General features: G+C 47.2%; 1 protein-coding gene across 4 annotated transcripts in view; it reads left to right on the forward strand.

The window, feature by feature from the left end:
- Positions 1-18,770, forward strand: part of YEATS2 (YEATS domain containing 2) — a 198,148-nt gene that overhangs the window by 150,716 nt on the left and 28,662 nt on the right. For all 4 annotated transcript variants that reach the window (XM_082252197.1, XM_082252199.1, XM_082252196.1 and 1 more), the window contains exon 24: positions 6,520-6,721. In XM_082252197.1, the coding sequence (XP_082108323.1) occupies positions 6,520-6,721 (202 nt within the window). The remainder of the gene's footprint in view (positions 1-6,519; positions 6,722-18,770) is intronic.

The following is an 18,770-nucleotide window of genomic DNA, read 5'->3' on the forward strand; positions in this document are numbered from 1 at the left end:
AACGTTCTGGACTCCTGGAAGATAAGCAGCTGATAGATTGGAAAGATTCCGTTGGGCCCATGCCATGATCGGTTTCACTTCTTCCAGAAGGGAGGAACTGCGGGTGCCCCCTTGCCTCTTGATATATGCGACCGCCGTCGTATTGTCTAGCCGTAGGAGGACCGAGGACCCTTTCACCAAGTGACGGAAAGCCATGATGGCACGAAAAGCTGCCCGAAGCTCCAGGACATTTGAGACCAACCCGAGGGTGGGAAAGTCCCACCTGCCCTGGGCCACCTCTGACAGGCAGTGCGCACCCCAGCCCGTCTGGCTGGCATCCGATGTCACAACGATCCAAGGAACGGGAACGATTGAATGACAATTCAGGAGATTTTCCCGTTGTAGCCACCAAGACAGACTCGCCCTCATAGAGGATGTTATCCGTACAGGAGTGTCTGGATTCCCGGAGCTCCATTGGCGGAGGAAACCGATTTGGAAGGGCCTCATCCTCCACTGTGCCCACTTGACCATGGGGGCCGTGGAGACCATGGTCCCTATTATTTTCAGACACTGTGATGCCCGAAGATAAGGTGTTGACATTGCCGGTTGTATTCTGCTGCGGATCACCGGAATCTTCTCCACTGGAAGAGAGATGGTGCCTCTGGAGGTGTTGAAGAGTGCCCCCAGGAAGATCAAGGATTTTGTCGGATCCAGATGGCTTTTCTCCAGATTCAAGAGCCACCCGAATTCTTGAAGGGTGGAGATTACCTGAGATCTGTGTTGCAGAATCTGTGCTTGGTCTTGAGAAAGAAGAAGCAGATCGTCTAAGTAGTGAAACAGTCGGATCCCTTTCGATCTGATCAGAGCTACAATAGCCAGTAAGATCTTTGAAAAGACTCGAGGTGAGGTGGTAAGCCCGAAAGGGAGACAGGTAAACTGGAGATGCACTTGACCCACGGCAAAGCGAAGAAACTTTTGTAGTTCTGCTGCCACTGGGACATGGAAATAGGCATCTTTTAGATCTATGGAGATCATCCAATCTTCTGGTTGCACCACTTGGCGGATAGTGAAGAGTGTCTCCATCCTGAACCTCTCTTTCCTTATGAAAGAGTTCAGATGAGTCAGGTCTATGACCGGTCTCCAAGAACCGTTTTTCTTTAGCACCATGAATAGAGGTGAATAAAGGCCTTGAAACCTTTCTTCGGCCGGAACTGGGATGACAGCACCTTGAGAGATCAGGGAATCTACGTATGACAGAAGAATTGACTTCTTTTCTTCCACGCGAGGTAGAGCCGTAGGGATGAACCGCAGAATTGGAGTTTCTTCGAAAGACCAAACGTGACCATGAGACACGGTCTTGACGGTCCACTGGTCCGTAATCGAGGCTGCCCAAACGTGCGCAAACTGACGTAGAGGAGCGCCTACTCGCAACGCTTGAGCAGGCCTGATATCAAAAAGACTTTGTGGTCTCCCGACCACTAGAAGGTGTTCCCTTGTTGAACTTCTGACCTGTAGGTTGAGATCTTTTCCAATTCTTTCTGAACTCACGTCCAGGCCTGTAAGAGCGAGCTTCTCTGGATCGATCCGAACTTGGTTTGTGCTGGAATCTTCTGCGGTCAAGCAAACGGCGATCCTGAGGGAGGAAACCTGATTTACCACCAGTGGCACGGGTAATGGCACTGTCCAGTTTGTTGCCAAAAAGGGACGCACCCTCAAACGGAATCCTGCACCAGGCCTGTTTGGAAGCAGGATCGGCCAGCCAGGGACGTAACCATAAAGCACGTTTGGCCGTGACAGAAGAGAGCATGACCCGCGCCACCAGGCGAATGATATCAATGGAAGCCTCTCCCAAAAAGGCCGTTGCCAACCTTAGTTCATACACAGCCGAGCTTCTGGCTGCTTCCTCTGAGACACCTTGCAGTGTGGTCTCCACGTTATCTACCCAAGCCTCCATAGCTTTGGATGTGGCTGCTAGGGCTAGGGCTGGCTTGCAGGTCATACCAGCTAACAGATCTTTTTGAGATCCGTATCAATTCGTCTATCCAGACCATCTTTAAATGAGACGGAATCTTCCAAAGGTAGGGTAACGTGTTTGACTAGCCTCATCAAGGCTGCGTCTATTGTAGGTGCAGAATCAAGATGCTTCACTTTGTCGGTCTTAAAAGGATATAACCTGGAAAATTTGGACGATAAGGAATTCTTCCTTTCAACTCCATGCCATTCGTCTGTAATGATTTCCCCCAGCTCACTCAGAAAAGGGAAATGATCCCGTTCTTTCTTGAGGTGTTTAAAGTATTTTTTCTGTTTTGCTGGGGAATCTGCTGGCTCTTCCCATTTTAACGCCTCTTTTACCGCTCTCACTAGCGGAGAAATCATGGCAAAATCAAAGCCTGAACTTTGGTCTTCTAGGTCATCCTCACTTTCAGAGGAATCCGAGAAGCGACTCGGCTGGGAAGTGCCTGGCTCTACGTCTTCCCTCTGAGGGAGAACTGGAGTATCAGTTGTATGACCAGACAGCCGGTTGGGATCCCAATCCCTTAAGGATTCTTGCACGATCCGCCTGACCAGGGTTTTCACTGGTGGATCTGGGACTTGTTTTTCCTTGATTGCCCGAGAATAGCAGGCATCACACAAGGATCTATCCTCAGGGACTACAGCCCTACAACCCCAGCAAGATTTGTGTGCGGGGCGGTCAGCATGGCGGGAAGACCGGCTTGGACAATCATCATGGCGTCTAGACCTAGACCTGGATCTATGGTGCCTGGATTTGGATGATGCATGGTGATGGCCTGAAGGTGATCTGTCCTTTGATCCCGATGCAGGACGTTGGTCAGACCTAAAAGGGCTGAAAACAAGGAAAGAAAAGCTCAGGCTACAGTAAGCCAGCTGGCAGACAAGCGAGAGTTAAAAGCTAAAGCTCACCTGTTGCGCAGGGACTGGCCACCGGGTGGCGGTGAGGCATCCATTGCAAATCACAGCGAGATAACCTGCAATAGGAAGGATGTAAGAACTCAATCTTACCTTCCCATAGCCGCCTTTCCCCTCCCCCATTCAAGCAGGACTGACCCAGCACAGGACTTACCAAACACAGGCAGAGACACAGCGTGGGGAGGCCGCCGCAAAAGCCCACAGACATCCCAAGAATGACAGCTCCATCAGCTGTTTAAATTTCCCGGGAGCCGTAAAGCCACGCCCCCCCCCCGACGCCACCGCGTCATGGAGGACTGGAAGTAGCGTGCGCTCATGCGCAGACCACTTAGGAACCAAGCCTCACAATGAACACCCAACTGGGAATCAGGAGGCGGGGGGAGGAGCCGAGAGCGACGGCCTGGAACGCAGGAGCGCTCCAGCCGCCATACTAACCAGGAAGCAAAACGATATAAAATATAAAGTAAGCAATACATTACCACCGACACCGACAGAAGGACCTGGAACGCTCCTCAACCGGAGACTAGCGTGTGCGTCAGGGCATAAGGGCCTCCCGCTAGTAGCAAGGACGTATGGCCAAGCGATGCAGCCCACCTCTCATTCAGGATTTATGGCATCTTCCGGCATCATTTCAAATTGCCCGGGTCCACCCAGTAGTACTGAGATTGCTGGACTAAGGTAGAAAAGGCACCATCAAGGAAAGCCACACGCCACCAGGTATGTAAGAAAACGCATCCTATAAGGTAAGACTTCTCTTGCGGAAGGAGGACAAAAAAGGAACACGGCTCCTGGCTTGGAGCAAAAATTTATGGGAGTGGGGTCCTATAGGGTAGGAGAGGAGGCGGAGCCTACCCATACGTGTGCTGCCATGGAGTCTGTCAGGAAAAATGGATTTTTGTAAAATCTTACCGTAAAATCCTTTTCTCTTAGCTCATTGACAGACGTAGTCCCCGCCCCTCTGTTTTGGAGTTGGGTTGGGTTAAAATCTCTAAAGACTGCTTTTTGACATAACTGATTTGCTGAGGCAGAGAGAGAGAGGATATACCCTCTGGGACTGCCCCTAGGGTGTGGCCAGAGCATTTTAATTTCCTGTCTAGTCCTGCTCCTGTGGAGGCAACATAACCCGAAGGTGCTGTATCACCGAGGACTACGTCTGTCAATGAGCTAAGAGCAAAGGATTTTACGGTAAGATTTTACAAAAATCCATTTTTTACACTGGTTCTTTCATTTTTTTTTTTTATCATTTTTGTTCCTTTTACAAGGAAAGTAAACATCCCTTGTAATAGAAATTACAGGTTATTGTTATGGAGAGGTCTGGGGTCAAAAAGACCCCAAATTGATCTTTTGCTTTAAAAAAAAAAAAAATTGTTTACTTCGGCCCTAGACCAGAAGTAACATCATGACGATGTTTGGTCCTCCAAGGCCATAGAGGCAATCAGAGACAATCTGGTCTCTGTTCCCCTCTGTGACCAATTGGCTGCATCGTCGGATTGTTTTATGGGCGCGAGAAACACCAGCGAGCACCTCCAGCCGCTGACTGAAAAAAAAAAAAATACCGCATTATAGCGGATAGCCATAACCCTGGTAAACCACTTGCAAACTGCAACGTGTATATACAGCTGCAAGAAAAAGTATGTGAACCCTTTGGAATGATATGGATTTCTGCACAAATTGGTCATAAAATGTGATCTGATCATCTAAGTCACAACAATAGACAATCACAGTCTGCTTAAACTAATAACACACAAAGAATGAAATGTTGCCATGTTTTTATTGAACACACCATGTAAACATTCACAGTGCAGGTGGAAAGTATGTGAACCCTTGGATTTAATAACTGGTTGAACCTCCTTTGGCAGCAATAACTTCAACCAAACGTTTCCTGTAGTTGCAGATCAGACGTGCACAACGGTCAGGAATACTTGTTTCAGTTCAGCAATATTCTTGGGATGTCTGGTGTGAATCGCTTTCTGGAGGTCATGCCACAGCACCTCAAACGGGTTGAGGTCAGGACTCTGACTGGGCCACTTCAGAAGGCGTATTTTCTTCTGTTTAGGCAATTCTTTTGTTGATTTACTTCTATGCTTTGGGTCATTGTCCTGTTGCAACACCCATCTTCTGTTGAGCTTCAGCTGGTAGACAGGTGGCCTTAAGTTCTCCTGCAAAATATCTTGATAAACTTGGGAATTTTTCCTTCGATGATAGCAATCCGTCCAGGTCCTGATGCAGCAAAGCAGCCCCAAACCATGATGCCAGCACCACCATACTTCACAGTTGGGATGAGGTTTTGATGTTGTTCTGTGCCTCTTTTTCACCACACATAGTGTTGTGTGTTTCTTCCAAACAACTCAACTTTGGTTTCATCTGTCCACAGAATATTTTGCCAGTACTGCTGTGGAACATCCAGGTGCTCTTGTGCAAACTGTAAACGTGCAGCAATGTTTTGTTTGGACAGCAGTGGCTTCCTCTGTGGTATCCTCCCATGAAATCCAGTCTTGTTTAGTGTTTTACGTATTGTAGATTCACTAACCGGGATGGTAGCATTTGCCAGTGACTTTTGTAAGTCTTTAGCTGACACTCTAGGATTCTTCTTCACCTCATTGAGCAGTCTGCGCTGTGCTCTTGCAGTCATCTTTACAGGACGGCCACTCCTAGGGAGAGTAGCAGCAGTGCTGAACTTTCTCCATGCATAGACAATTTGTCTTACCGTGGACTGATGAACAGCAAGGCTTTTGGAGATACTTTTATAACCCTTTCCAGCTTTATGCAAGTCAACAATTCTTAATCGTAGGTCTTCTGAGAGCTCTTTTGTGCGAGGCATCATTCATATCAGGCAATGCTTCTTGTGAAAAGCAAACCCAGAACTGGTGTGTGTTTTTTATAGGGCAGGGCAGCTGTAACCAACACCTCCAATCTCATCTCATTGATTGGACTCCAGTTGGCTGACATCTCACTCCAATTAGCTCTTGGAGATGTCATTAGTCTAGGGGTTCACATACTTTTTCCACATGCACTGTGAGTGTTTACATGGTGTGTTCAATAAAAACATGGCAACATTTCATTCTTTGTGTATTAGTTTAAGCAGACTGTGATTATTTATTGTTGTGACTTATATGATGATCAGATCACATTTTATGACCAATTTGTGCAGAAATGCATATCATTCCAAAGGGTTCACATACCTTTTCTTGCAGCTGTATATGTATTTCGGTCGGCATGTGGTTACATTTTATGATCGCTTTAAATCTGATTGATGACTGAAAAACTTCTTAGTAAAAGCGTTTTTATTATCAGACTTCCCGTAAGTGAAAGGCAGCAAGGGCCATGTTCTAGCATCACATATAGTGTACTGAAGTGCCCGGGCCGAAAGCCTGAAAGTACACCTGTGCTTCGCCAATATCTATACAGGACTAAAGACCATTTACCTGCCCCCACATGACAACATTTAGGCCACTCAAACACCTAGCACTGCTTTTTCAAGGAAAATGGAAAAAATCTCACTTTGAAGGGAAGAGGAGTATAAGAATTTTTTTTTTTTCTAGCAGTAGTCTAACACAGAATATCTGTTCATGGCTGTTTGTCATTTAATGTTCGTTTTTTTTTTTTTTTCAGTGGCAACGAGCTGTGGCCATGAAAAAAATGCTTCAAGAAATAATTGAAAAGCAGCCAAAATTCAGCACTATTGCTCCACTGAAAACCAAGGAAATTGTACACTGGTGCCGCATTCATGGTTACACTCCTCCTGATCCAGAGAACTCAAATGATGATCGAGAATCTATTGAAGATGTGTTGACTCGAATAGACAATGAGGCTTGTAAGTAGAAGGCAGTTTATCCCTCCATTACATGGCCAAAGCTTACTGTTAACTATATGTAGGTGTAAAATTGCCTTGAGAGAAATGTGGGGGCTGCTTTTGCTGATTTGAAAATTCTAACTGCTTGGTTGTTCTGATCCACTTGTTTCAAGAGTCACTGGCCCTAAACAAGTATGCAGGTCCACAATGACAGAGAAAAGTCAAATTCCTACTGCAAACTAGTTCTGGGTCAGTGGACTTAAATTTTTAAAATAAAAGTCAGCATTAAAGTGTATTTCTCTTTCGTTCATTGACGGACACAGCTCCTGATTTTAACTATTGAGTTATACTGCCCCCTACAGAAGTAGGACACTGGGCAGAAAAAGTCTGGCTACGCCTATGGGCAGTCCCAGTGGGTATACTCCCACTCTTTGCTATAGGTACTAAGTTTTTTTCTGCTTGTCAGCAGTAAGGACCTTGTTCCTTGCGGGATCTTTGGTCCTAGCAATTTTTTCTTTTTAGATAGAAATTTTTTTCCTCCTGCATTTTTCCTGTGAGATCTACAATCAACTGCCGGGCTGGGTGATGGGCTGGATAATCTAGATCCAATGATGTGCAGACCTTAGCTCCACGCTAGGTCGGCCGCGACATAGCCCCACTGAATGGGGGCTTGCCTGCGAGGTAAACGCCTTGCAAGGTTGCATACGACCGGGTCTCAGCCCGAGACGCAGCTTTCCTCCTGGCCGACAGCCTACCATTTTGATGGAGAGGAGGTTCTGTCTAGAGCGATGTGCCCGCCTGGTTCCTGGTATGGTAAGTGACTGTGCCCCCCCTCCGCTGGAGGGTTTTGGGGTGGATGTGGGGCCCCTCATGGGATGGTTGAACCCCTGGGTTCCCCTCCTTCCCGTAAGGCACCCCCCTCATCGGTCTGGTGGTCCCTATGCGCCTTGTCCCCCCCATCCCTCCCCCCTCCTTTACTGACACTGGGGCTGTGGGGGGGGCCTGGTCCACCGCCTTGGGTCGGGGCAGGGTGCTGTGCTGGCGGTGGGGATGGGGGGATGTGCTGCCAGTGACCGGGCGATCAGCTGTGGGGGGTTGTACCTGGTAGGGGCTAGGCGGTGGCCCCTCTTCCTGCCTGTCCCCTTTTCTGAAGCCTAGGGATCCCTCCTGGGTCCCTGGGAGCCTTGTGGTGCTCTGTTACTAGTGACCGAGTGATGCTGCCGGAGGTTTTTTTATACCTTTTTCTCTTTCATTCATCGAGGAACACAGTGCTCCATAAATCATAACTACTAGGTTATATTGCCTCCAGGAGTAGAACTAGGCAGAACAAAAAACACCTGGCTATGCCCATGGGCCGTCCTCAGCTGGTATATAACCCCTCTCTGCTCTAGACCTAGGCTCCCGGCTAGGATTTCTGGTCCTAGCAATTTTCTCCTTCCTTACATCTTTTTGTTTTCTCTCGTGCATCTCTCTGATTGCAGCTACGCGTTAGGTCGGCCGCAACATAGCCTCACAAACCGAGGCTGGCCTGCAAGTTAAACGTCTCACAGGGTCGCATACGACCGGGCTTGGGATTGAGTCGCAGCAGTTCCTTGGCCGACAGCTGCCCTACTTTGGTGGCAAGGAGTTCTGTCTGGAGCATTACCCGTACCATGGAAGGTTATGTACACTCTCCCCTTTTGGCGGTTTTCTTTGGGGTGGACATGGGTAACCTCCAGGGACAGTCAGACCTGCCGGCGGGTTCCCTCCTCCCATCTTTAAATCCCTCACTGAGCTGAGCTTTCCCCACTCCCATTCTGGACCTAGAGTCTGGTGGGGGTCCCAGAGCAGAGAATGCAGCAGAGACCCCTGGGTTCTCCCCCCACTATCCCCACTCTGTAAGAGTCCTGGGATGGTGTGTGTCCCGCCCTGGTAGTCTAGAGGGGTTCCAGTGTAGAAGACCCCCTAGGTGCATGCCCTGCTGTTTGCAGTGTGGGTATAGTGCAGGGGGGTCCCAGTGCAGAGACCGGTGCAGAGTGCACAGCAGAGTCTCCCCCAAACGTGTTTCCTACCTTCAGGGGGGTCCCCTTGCAAAGGGTGCTGCATTGCAGAGGGTGCAGGAAAGATCCTGGCAGCATGCTTCAGTGTTTTTAGCTGATAGTGGCCATTTTCCCTTAGTCTGCCTTGTCTCCGGTTGGCGGCCATGTTTGTGTAGCCAAATTATGTCACAGGGGCCATTTTCCTTTAGTCTGGGAGATGCTGGAGAAAACTGAAGCCTCGTGGGGATGCCGAAGCTCCTCTTCTTCCTCCTTAGTTTCCTTTTCCTGTGCCTTGGACATATGAGCAGGAATAGCATCCATGATGATGCTGGGTTCAAATTCTCGGCGCTCCTCTGGTCGATAGGGTGAGTCTTTGGGGGTCCCTGTTATCTCTCTCCTGATAGGTACCCTGAGCCTTGAGGGGATCCTTTTAGTGGTGCCAAAAGATCGTTTTTGTACTGTAAGGTCTTCCTTTCCTTATGGAGCCTCAGGGTCACAACTCCCCCATTGACCCCTCATGAAGGTGTAAGGTCCCTCTGAACCCCAGCTTCCCATGGTTGAACTGACGGCGGTCCTGCAGTCCTTAGTCTCCCGGGTGGAAGTGGTGTGTGGGCAAAGGCCCAGAAGGAAGCGTCCCCCACCTTCCTCTGCTCAGTATCTCATCTTTTTCTGAGCCTGATGCCGCCGTGGACGCGGCCGTCCAGGGGGATTTAATATCACACCCCCTGATCCATCCAATAGTGAGTATGATTCCTCCATGGTCGCAGCAGCAAATGAAAAAGGGCTGATAGACGCACTTATCACTGCAGTGCGTGAAATTTCAAAAATAGAGGATGCGGCTGATGTAGCCACAAGCGTGGCTGTGTCGTTTGGTACGCACAAGTCGCATCATACTCCAAAGGTGTTTCCTTAGGTGCCTATTTTGACAGGTTTTATTGTAAGGAATGGGAACAACCAAAATTACCCTTTGTGGTCTCCAAACGTTTTGCTGTACGTTACCCTTTTGAGGCATCACTTTTAAAAAAGTGGATTAGTACACCAGGGGGGGACCCTCCTGTTTCCAGGTTGAATAAAGCAACCATGATCCAAGTAGAGAAATCCCCATCCTTTTAAGGACTTGGCTGACTAGAAAGCGGAGGCTGTGGCGCGCAGCATGTTTACTATGGCTGTTTCGGCATTGTAGCCAGTCTTTGCCTCAGCCCTAATATCTCAGACCCTAACTGAATTGGCCAAGCTTTTGTGCCAGGGCCTGGGGGGTGAGCAGGTCACAGCTGCTTGTGTTGATATAGCAGGCCAGTTGGTCTATGTGCTGCAGTTTATTTGTGATGCAGCTTTGGATACAGCTCCTTTGCTGTCCAAACTTTGTTTCAGCGGTGGTGATTAGGCGCGTGCTGTGGCTTAAGAATTGGTCAGAAGACCAAGCCTCTAAGAAAGCTTTTGATCTGCCCTTTCAACGTGGTCGCTTGTTTGGGGCTTCCCTGGATGACATCAATAAGGGTATCATGAGGGGAAGAGTACCTTCCTGCCACAGTCAAGGAAAGGAAGGAACCTCGTCGCAGACGGAGGCACTCCTCAGCCCATAGAAAATTATTTTGTGCTTCTGGGACAGAAAATAAAGGAAATAGATCATTAAATCTTCCCCAGGAGGTTCCAAGCAACCTGGGTCGGTTAAGCCTAGAGCTAGGTTCCCCGATCCAGCAGACAAGACTCCTTCTTCAGCATGAAGGTCTGCCCTCACCCTTTATTGGGGTGGGGGGACATCTTCACTGGCTTCCACCCCCGGGGAGTTCTTTGGTTAGCGTTAAGGAAATCCGCAAATTTTTTTCTTTTGGGGTACCCAGAAAGGGGTACAAAGCATGTCCTTTTCAGGTTTTTTAGGTCCTGAGTCTCCTTGTGCAGATTTATTTCCTTAAAAGGTTAAGGGGATGTCTGAACTACCGAAGGTCCCCCCTATCCCTGTCCAGGGAATTGATTTACTTAGGTCTGATTCTATTTCTGACCAGGGTGGTCCTTCCTCTGAACAAACTTTAGGGACCGCAGGCCATGATTTACCGGATGCTGTCACATAGATAATTCTCTCTCCCATTTTGCATACAGGTTCTGAGTCTGGTGGTATCCACCTTCAGTCTTACATGCAGCGCCTTTAGCAGGTTCTGCTCCACAGAACGATACTGAAGTTCATGTCGAGATCACGGGGTTCTCTGATGGATGCCGCAGGCGTCCAAGGACCACGGTAAAGCCAGTATCCTCCTCGGCCAAGGCTTCTTCTGCAGTTCCTGTGAGGATATTACAGTCATCCTGGTGACTGTAAATGTCCCTTGGGGGGCTTCCTCTCAGAGAAGACCAGTTTTCCCAAGGGCCGATCCTGCTTTACAGTCGCTGGTTTTAATGGTTTAGCTATTGAAAGCCTGGTACTGAGGGATAGAGGTCTGTCTGGATCAGTGATCCATACTATGGTGAAGGTGAGGAAGTCGTCTTCCACCAAGATATACCATCGCATGTGGAAAGCGTACATTTCTTGGTGTGAGTCGATTGGCGCTCATCTTCGATCCTTTTCTGTGGCTTTCTTCAGATCTTAACCTTTCTTCAGCAGGGCGTTGATCAGAAGTTGTCCTTGAATACCAAAAAGTGCCAGGTTTCTCCCCTGGCAATCTTCTTTCAGCGATCCCTAGTCACGCACTGTTTAGTTCGTACCTTCATTCAGGGAGTTCGACATGTGGCTCCACCTGTACGGTCTCTTTTGCCACCATGGGATTTAAATTTAGTACATTCGGTTCTCCAGAAACCTCCATTTGAGAATATTCAGGAGATTCCCTTGCCTACGTTATCCCAGAAGGTGACATTTTTGAAGGCGATTACCTTGGCCCGCAGGGTATCGAAATTGGCAGCATTATTAGGTCACAGTCCCTATATAGTGGTCCATAGGGATAAAGTGGTTCTTTGTTACTGCCCATCATTCCTGCACAAAGTTGTCTCTGACTTCCATTTGAATGAGGACATTGTTTTGCCTTCCTTGTGTCCCAAGCCAGCTTATCCCAAGGAATTTGCCTTGCGTACCCTGTCCTTTCGGAGGTCAAACTCGCTTTTTAGGGTTACGGACAGGACAAGAAAAGGGCTGGCCGCTTCTTCGGCTACCATCTCCAGATGGATGAGACAGACGGTGACTCAAGCCTATTCCATTAAAGGTCAGGCTCCACCTTTCCCTGTCACGGAATATTCTACTCGGGCGCTCAGTGCTTCTTAGGCCTTCCATCATCAGGCTTCAATATCAAACTTTTTAAGGTGGCCACTTGGTCGTCCATGCAAACCCTTACAAAATTCTATAGGGTAGATACTTTGGCATCTGCGGATGCTTTTGGCCGTCAAGTTTTGCAGGCCGCTGTTTAAGAGGGGCTGTTTCCTCTTGAGGGGTGTTTTTTCTTTAAACCCTTATTCTTCAGACTGGTCTCCTGTGACCCGGTTAAGGGCTCTTATGTTTAGCCTTGGGTTATTTTCTCCACCCCTCATTTTCCTTTCGGCACTACTTTTGGACATCCCAGTATTTATGATTTATGGAGCTCTGTGTCCGTCGATGAACGAAAGAGAAAATGGGATTTTTGTGCTTACCGTAAAATCCATTTCTCTGAGTTGATTGATGGACACAGCACCCACCCCTCTATGGAGTTCTGATACTTCTAATACTGCTTGCTACTAAACTGATTACCTAGAGCAGAGAGTGGGGTTATTAACCAGCTGAGGACGGCCCATGGGCTTAGTCAGGTGTTTTTTTTTCTGCCTAGTCCTACTCCTGATGGAGGCAATATAACCCAGTAGTTATGATTTTATGTAGCGATGTGTCTGTCGAACTCAAAGCAATGGATTTTACGGTTTAAAAGTCCCATTTTTTTGTGGGGTCCCCCCTATTGACGCATGGTCTTTGGAGCACATTTCTCCACCTGATCCCCTCTCAGAGGCTGATGGGCCCTCCGGGTCCCAACCATCGATGCACTGACAGTGGTCCTGGAGTCCTGTGTGTCCCAGGTGGAGGTGGTTTTAAGGCAACGGGTTAGCAAAAAGCGCCCCCGCCTTCCCCGTCCTCATCTGTCTCCTTAGATCCTGTCTCCTTAGATCCTGAGTCCAATTCGGCCGCCGCGGACCTGAGACACTCTGCTGGGTCTGCAACCTCGTGCTCTGAGTTCTCAGCTAGTGAGGATGATTCCTCCACTTCTGCAACCGCGCACAAAATGTATCTGTGTGTGAGACCTTAAACATGGAGGACGCAGCTGAAGCTGCAACGGAGGTGTCGGTTCCCTTTGGCACTCACAAGCCATCCAGAGTGGCAAAGGTGTTTCCTTTCCCCACCTATTTTGGTAGAATGGTTGCTTAAGAGTGGCAATGGCCAAAACGTCCCCTTGTGGTCCCTATGCAATTATCTATGCAGTACCCCTATGAGGAGTCCCTTCTTAAAAAGTGGACTGTTCCACCGGTGGTGGACCCCCCAGACAAGGCTCCTTCAGCATTAAGGTGCGCTCTCACCCATATCGGGGGTGGGGAGACATCTTCGCTGCTTTCTGGACCCGTACAAGACAAGTGGGTCCACAAAGTCATACGGTCTTGCTACAAGATCGAGTTTCGCTCATACCCCCCCTGGCAAGGTTTTTTTCCTTCCAACCGCTTACAGGGTCTGTTTGGGGTGGTACAAGACCTGTTACTTCAAGGGGTGATTGTCCCAGTTCCGACACTTGAACATTTTCTGGGTTTTTACTCAAACCTGTTTACAGTTCCCAGGAAGGAAGGCAAGGTTCGTCCAATCCTGGACCTCAAGGTCCTGAACTGCTTTTGCGGGTGTAGAAGTTCAGAATGGAGTCCATTTGCACAGTAGTGGCATCCCTGCATCAGGGGGATTTTCTTGCCTCGATCAACATCAAAGATACTTACCTTCACATTCCAATATGTGCCAGTCACTAGCGCTTCCTCCGCTTTGCCGTGGGAGAGGAGCATTATCAGTTTGTGGCGTTACCCTTTGATCTCGCCTTGGCTCCTTGGGTCTTCACAAAAGTCCCGGTGCTAGCATTGTTACGCCAATGGGGGATCGTGGTGCTAGGCTACTTGGACGACCTCCTGGAAATCGCTGTACGAACTCTGTGGGAGTTTGGCTGGATTCTGAATTTTCAGAATTCTGCTCTGATTCCGCCCACAATGCTGGACTATCTGGGTCTGATTCTGGACTCGGCCTTAGCCAGAGTGCTCCTTCCTCTGGACAAACTCCAGAAACTGCAGGCTGCGATTTGTCTCCTGCTGTCCAGCAGGTGGTCATCCCTCAGGACTTGTATGCGGTTGCTGGGCCTGATGGTGTCTACCTTCAAAGCGGTTCCATTTACACAATTCCATACAAGGCCCTTGCAAAGGGAAATTCTGGCCAAATGGGACAAATGGGACAAGACTCTGCAGTCTCTGGACTATCAGATCCGGCTGAGCTGGGGAACGAAAGATTCCCTGATATGGTGGCTTCGGTCTCCAGCGCTTCGGCTGGGCAAATCCTTCCTCCCCTTGTATTGGACAGTGGTCACCATGGATGCCAGCCTATCTGGTTGGGGAGGCGTCCTCTGCAAAAATTCTGCTTGGGATCTGAACACTGGAACAGTCCAGACTGCCGATTAATGTCTTGGAACTCTGAGCGATCAAATTGTGCCTGAAACATTGGACGGATCGTCCAGTGCGTATTCAATCGAACATGGCCACTGCCGTGGCTTGTGTCAATCACCGGGGGGGGGGGGGGGGGGCACAAAAAGTTTCCTGGAGGTCGCCGACATTCTAGGGTCGGCAGAGCCATTTGTTCCAGCCCTCTCTGCCGTACACATTCCCGGGGTGGAAAACCGGCAGGTGGTTTACCCCAGTTGGCAGGCGTTTGGAGGATCTGCTGTCCCAAGGACCAATCTGTCATCCTGCTTTACAGTCACTTGCTTTGACTGCTTGGCCGTTGAACGCCAGGTGCTGATGGATAGAGGTTTTTCGGAGTCGGCGATTCTGTTGCTGTTAAAAGCTAGGAAATCTACTTCTAGGAAGATCTACCATTGTACATGGAAGACGTACATTGCGTGGTGTGAGTCTCTTGGGTTTCATCCTCGTTCCTTTTTGGGGGCTCGGATCTTGACCTTCCTTCAACTGGGGGTTGAGCAGAAACTGGCCTTGAGTACTATCAAAGGACAGGTGTCGGCCTTAGCAGTCTTCTTTCAACAGCCCTTGGCCACACACTCCCTGGTGCGTAACTTTCTTCAGGGAGTTCGGAACTTGGCTCATCCAGTGCAGTCTCTGTTACTGCCTTGAGACCTCAGTTTGGCGCTTTCAGTTCTTCAGAAGCCTCCCTTTGAGAATCTTCGGGAGATTTCCCTGCTTACACTGTCCCAGAAGGTGGCCTTTTTGGTGTCGGAATTGGCGTAGTTATCCTGTCGTTCGCCTTACTTGGTGGCTCACAGAGATAAGGTGGTTCTTCGCCCCTTTCCGTCATTCCTTCCAAAGGTTGTCTTTGATTTTCATTTGAATGAAGACATTGTGTTGCCTTTCCTGTGTCCCAGGCCAAAACATTTGAAGGAAATTGCCGTGCATGCCTTGGATGTGGTCCAGGCAATTCGGGTGTACCTGGCAGCCACGGAGTCAGACTCACTATTTGTGCTCACGGATGAGCTTCAGAAAGGGTTGTCTGCTTCCTCTTGGACCATTTCCAGATGGATCAGGCGGTGGTTCGAGCCTATTCCATCAAGGGTCAGGTTCCTCCTTTCCCTGTTAAGGCGCATTCTACTCGGGCGCTCAGTGCCTCCTGGGCCTTCCGTCATCAAGCGTCAGTGACGCAGGTTTGCAAGGCGGCCACCTGGTCATTGGTGCACACTTTCACAAAGTTCTATAAATTGGATGTGTTGGCATCTGCAGATGCTTCCTTTTGGCTGCAAAGTTTTGCAGGCAGCAGTTTAGAGGACATGGTCCTCTTTGAGGGTGTATTGTTCTTTTCAGGTAGGCTCCTGTTGTTTTGGTTGAGCTCCTGTTTACCTGGTTGGCTATAGGTTTAGCCTTGAGAATTTTATTTTTCGCTTTCCCACCCCTCTTGTTTAACACTGCTTTGGGATGCCCCAGTAGTTAAGATCAGGAGCTGTATCCATCAATGAACAAAAGAGAAAATGGGATTTTTGATTTACCGTGAAATCCATTTCTCTGATGTTCGTTGACGGACACAGCACCCACCCCTCTGTGGAGTTGTAATTCTTCTGATACTGCTTGTAACAAAACGGAGTACCTATAGCAGAGAGAGGGAGTATACCCCCTGGGACTGCCCATAGGCGTAGCCAGACTTTTTTCCGCCTAGGGGCCATAAAACTCAATGATTAAGAAGATCAGGAGCTGTGTCCATCAATGAACATCAGAGAAATGGATTTCACGGTAAGTCAAAAATTCCATTTTCCAAATTGGGATAACATTCACATAATAATATAACAAAAAAAAAAACTTAATGGCGGCTTACCTTTTTTAGATGCTTTATTCTGCACTTTCCATGCAAAGGAAAGGTAGTTCTGTAGGTTTACAAGGGGTCTGGGCAGCTGTGTTTGCTATAATTAACCCTGTCTGTACTGTGCAGGCAGATCTTTATTATTACTTGTAACTAGATTTGAACACTCTGTCCTAACAAAAAGTTAAAAATGTAGAAGCTGGGCTTCTTACATTGTATGTTAATGAGGAGAGACTTGGGGCAGGCTTACTCTAAAGCTGGTTATAAACTAGTAGATTTTCATTCAATTTTTTTTTTCTTTGTTTTAACCACTTTGCACACATGTAAAAATCTGCATTTTTGGCCATAAAATTACTTAAAACCTTCAGAACATAATATATTTTCTGACAGCAGAGGCATTGTAGAATAAAAAGATAGTGGTTGCATTTTTTATGTTGCACAATATTTGCGCAACTGTTAATTAATCACATATTTTCAGGAAAAAATATAATAAAATTATTTTTATTTCACACAAACGCAAAATAATACCCATTTCTGGCTAAATATGAAAGATGGGGTTGCATTGAGTAAATGGATAAGAAACGAACAAGTCTCCAAATTGTGTTCGCCCGTGATATTGTGAAAAAACAACTGTACCCAAAAATCTTCATAGGCAACACTTTTAACCCTCCTCTTGTGTTAGGGTCAGAACCGACCCGTTTTCAGGTTTTGAATGTCTATAAGTATCACATAAATTTGTTTATTGCATCAAGATTTTTTTACTTTGTCAGGAACCTCTATTTAAACAATGTAATAGAAAAAGAATCCTTTTCACTAAATAATAAAATACTGTGGTGAAAATTAAGACGTTTATGGTGTTAGGGTCAATTCTGACCCAGTTATAATATAGGATTATAGGACACTTATAAGTGCCAAAACTGAAATCATAAACACACTCTCAGCTTAGTAACACTGACAGCCAATCACCTCTCAACCCTGTGAGCTGTAGTTAGGGAGGGGCCTATCTCTTTACCTGCTTGTCTGCTTCTCTAAATAAAGTAAAGAAACAGGACCAATACATTTCAGAGTTGCTGACTTTATTTTACCATTTTTTAAATTTGAAAATGACAGGTATGCTATCAAAAGAAAGGTCTAAGGGGTCACACCAAAAATATTAAAACCAATCTTTTCTGATTGGTTTTACAGGAGTAGGACACTAGGCAGAAAAAAAGTTCTGGCTACACCTATGGGCAGTCCCAGGGGGGTATACCCTCTCTCTCCCTGCTATAGGATGTCAGTTATGTAACAAAGCAGTGTCAGAGAAATCAAACCAACCCAACTCAAAATAGAGGGGCGGGTCCTGCGTCTGTCAATGAGCTTAAGAGAAAAGGATTTTACGGTAAGTCAAAAATCCAGTTTTCTCTGTCGCTCATTGACAGACGCAGATTCCATCTCTTAATATCCTTAGGGACGTCCCAAAGCAGTGCCATAAATGAGGGGTGGGATAACAGAAAAAATCCAATCCAGAAGGCCAAAACGGAGCCAACTAGAAGAACAGAGGACTCATCGAAACAAGAAGATGAGACCCACCTGAAAAAAACAGAACCCCCCGAGGTAGACCAAAGGTCCCCTCAAACAGCAGCCAGCAAAACCTTGCGGCCAAAAGAGGCATCCGCCGATGCCAGCACATCAACCTTATAAAATTTAGTAAAGGAGATGGAATCTGCGTCTGTCAATGAGCTTAAGAGAAAAGGATTTTACGGTAACTCAAAAATCCAGTTTTTCAAGGATAAAGAAGCCTAACAAGGTAACCAAGAGGTAAGAAACAAATTGGATGATAAAGAATTGTTCAGAGGGTATTTTATGGCTGATATAAGACACGGGTCAAAACCGACCCGTTAATATCATGGATAGTAACGGAAAGCCAACATAAGAGGAGGGTTAAAACCTTTACAACTCATCAGTTTAGATATAACTTGGAGCTCTGAAGCTAGAATTAGGGGCCTTGCTCTGACATTTGCCGCAGTACCTCATGTGCTGCGATTGTGGTTGACACTTGTGTGCACATTGTAGAGGTAAGCAGGGCAATGGGCATTACGTTTATTTATTTTTTAAATAAATTTTATAATTTTCTTTTTTTTTTCTTTAACTTTGCTATCACAAGGTGTTAATAAACCCCCATGTGATAGCATTGGGCAGGTGACAGATACTCTCTATGGAGACATTGGAATTTTAAAAGATACCCATATCTCCTCTGTCCTCCAAACATCTAACCAAGCAGAGATCTGCTCGGTTTCATGCTTCCCTGGCTGATGAGTGACAAAATCATTGTCGCTTCTACTTTCATTCTGGACAGATATAGCAGCCAACAGCTTGTGGTTAACACTTCACTATTTGGATGTGCTGTCTATGCTGAACTAGTTAAAAATGTTCATTCAGTTTTCTAATCATTAATATGGTCAAATTGACATTCGCTTTCAACTGCAGTGATGAGAAAATTTTAAGAAGCAGGATTTCATTTTTTTTCAAACAAGCGAAACTCTAACAGTGTATGTGGTTTTCATTTGGTAAGGTCCATTCACTCCAAAATCGAATG

The sequence above is a fragment of the Pelophylax lessonae genome (genome assembly GCF_965119305.1).
Source record: "Pelophylax lessonae genome assembly, chromosome: 3".
NCBI classification, from domain to species: domain Eukaryota; kingdom Metazoa; phylum Chordata; class Amphibia; order Anura; family Ranidae; genus Pelophylax; species Pelophylax lessonae.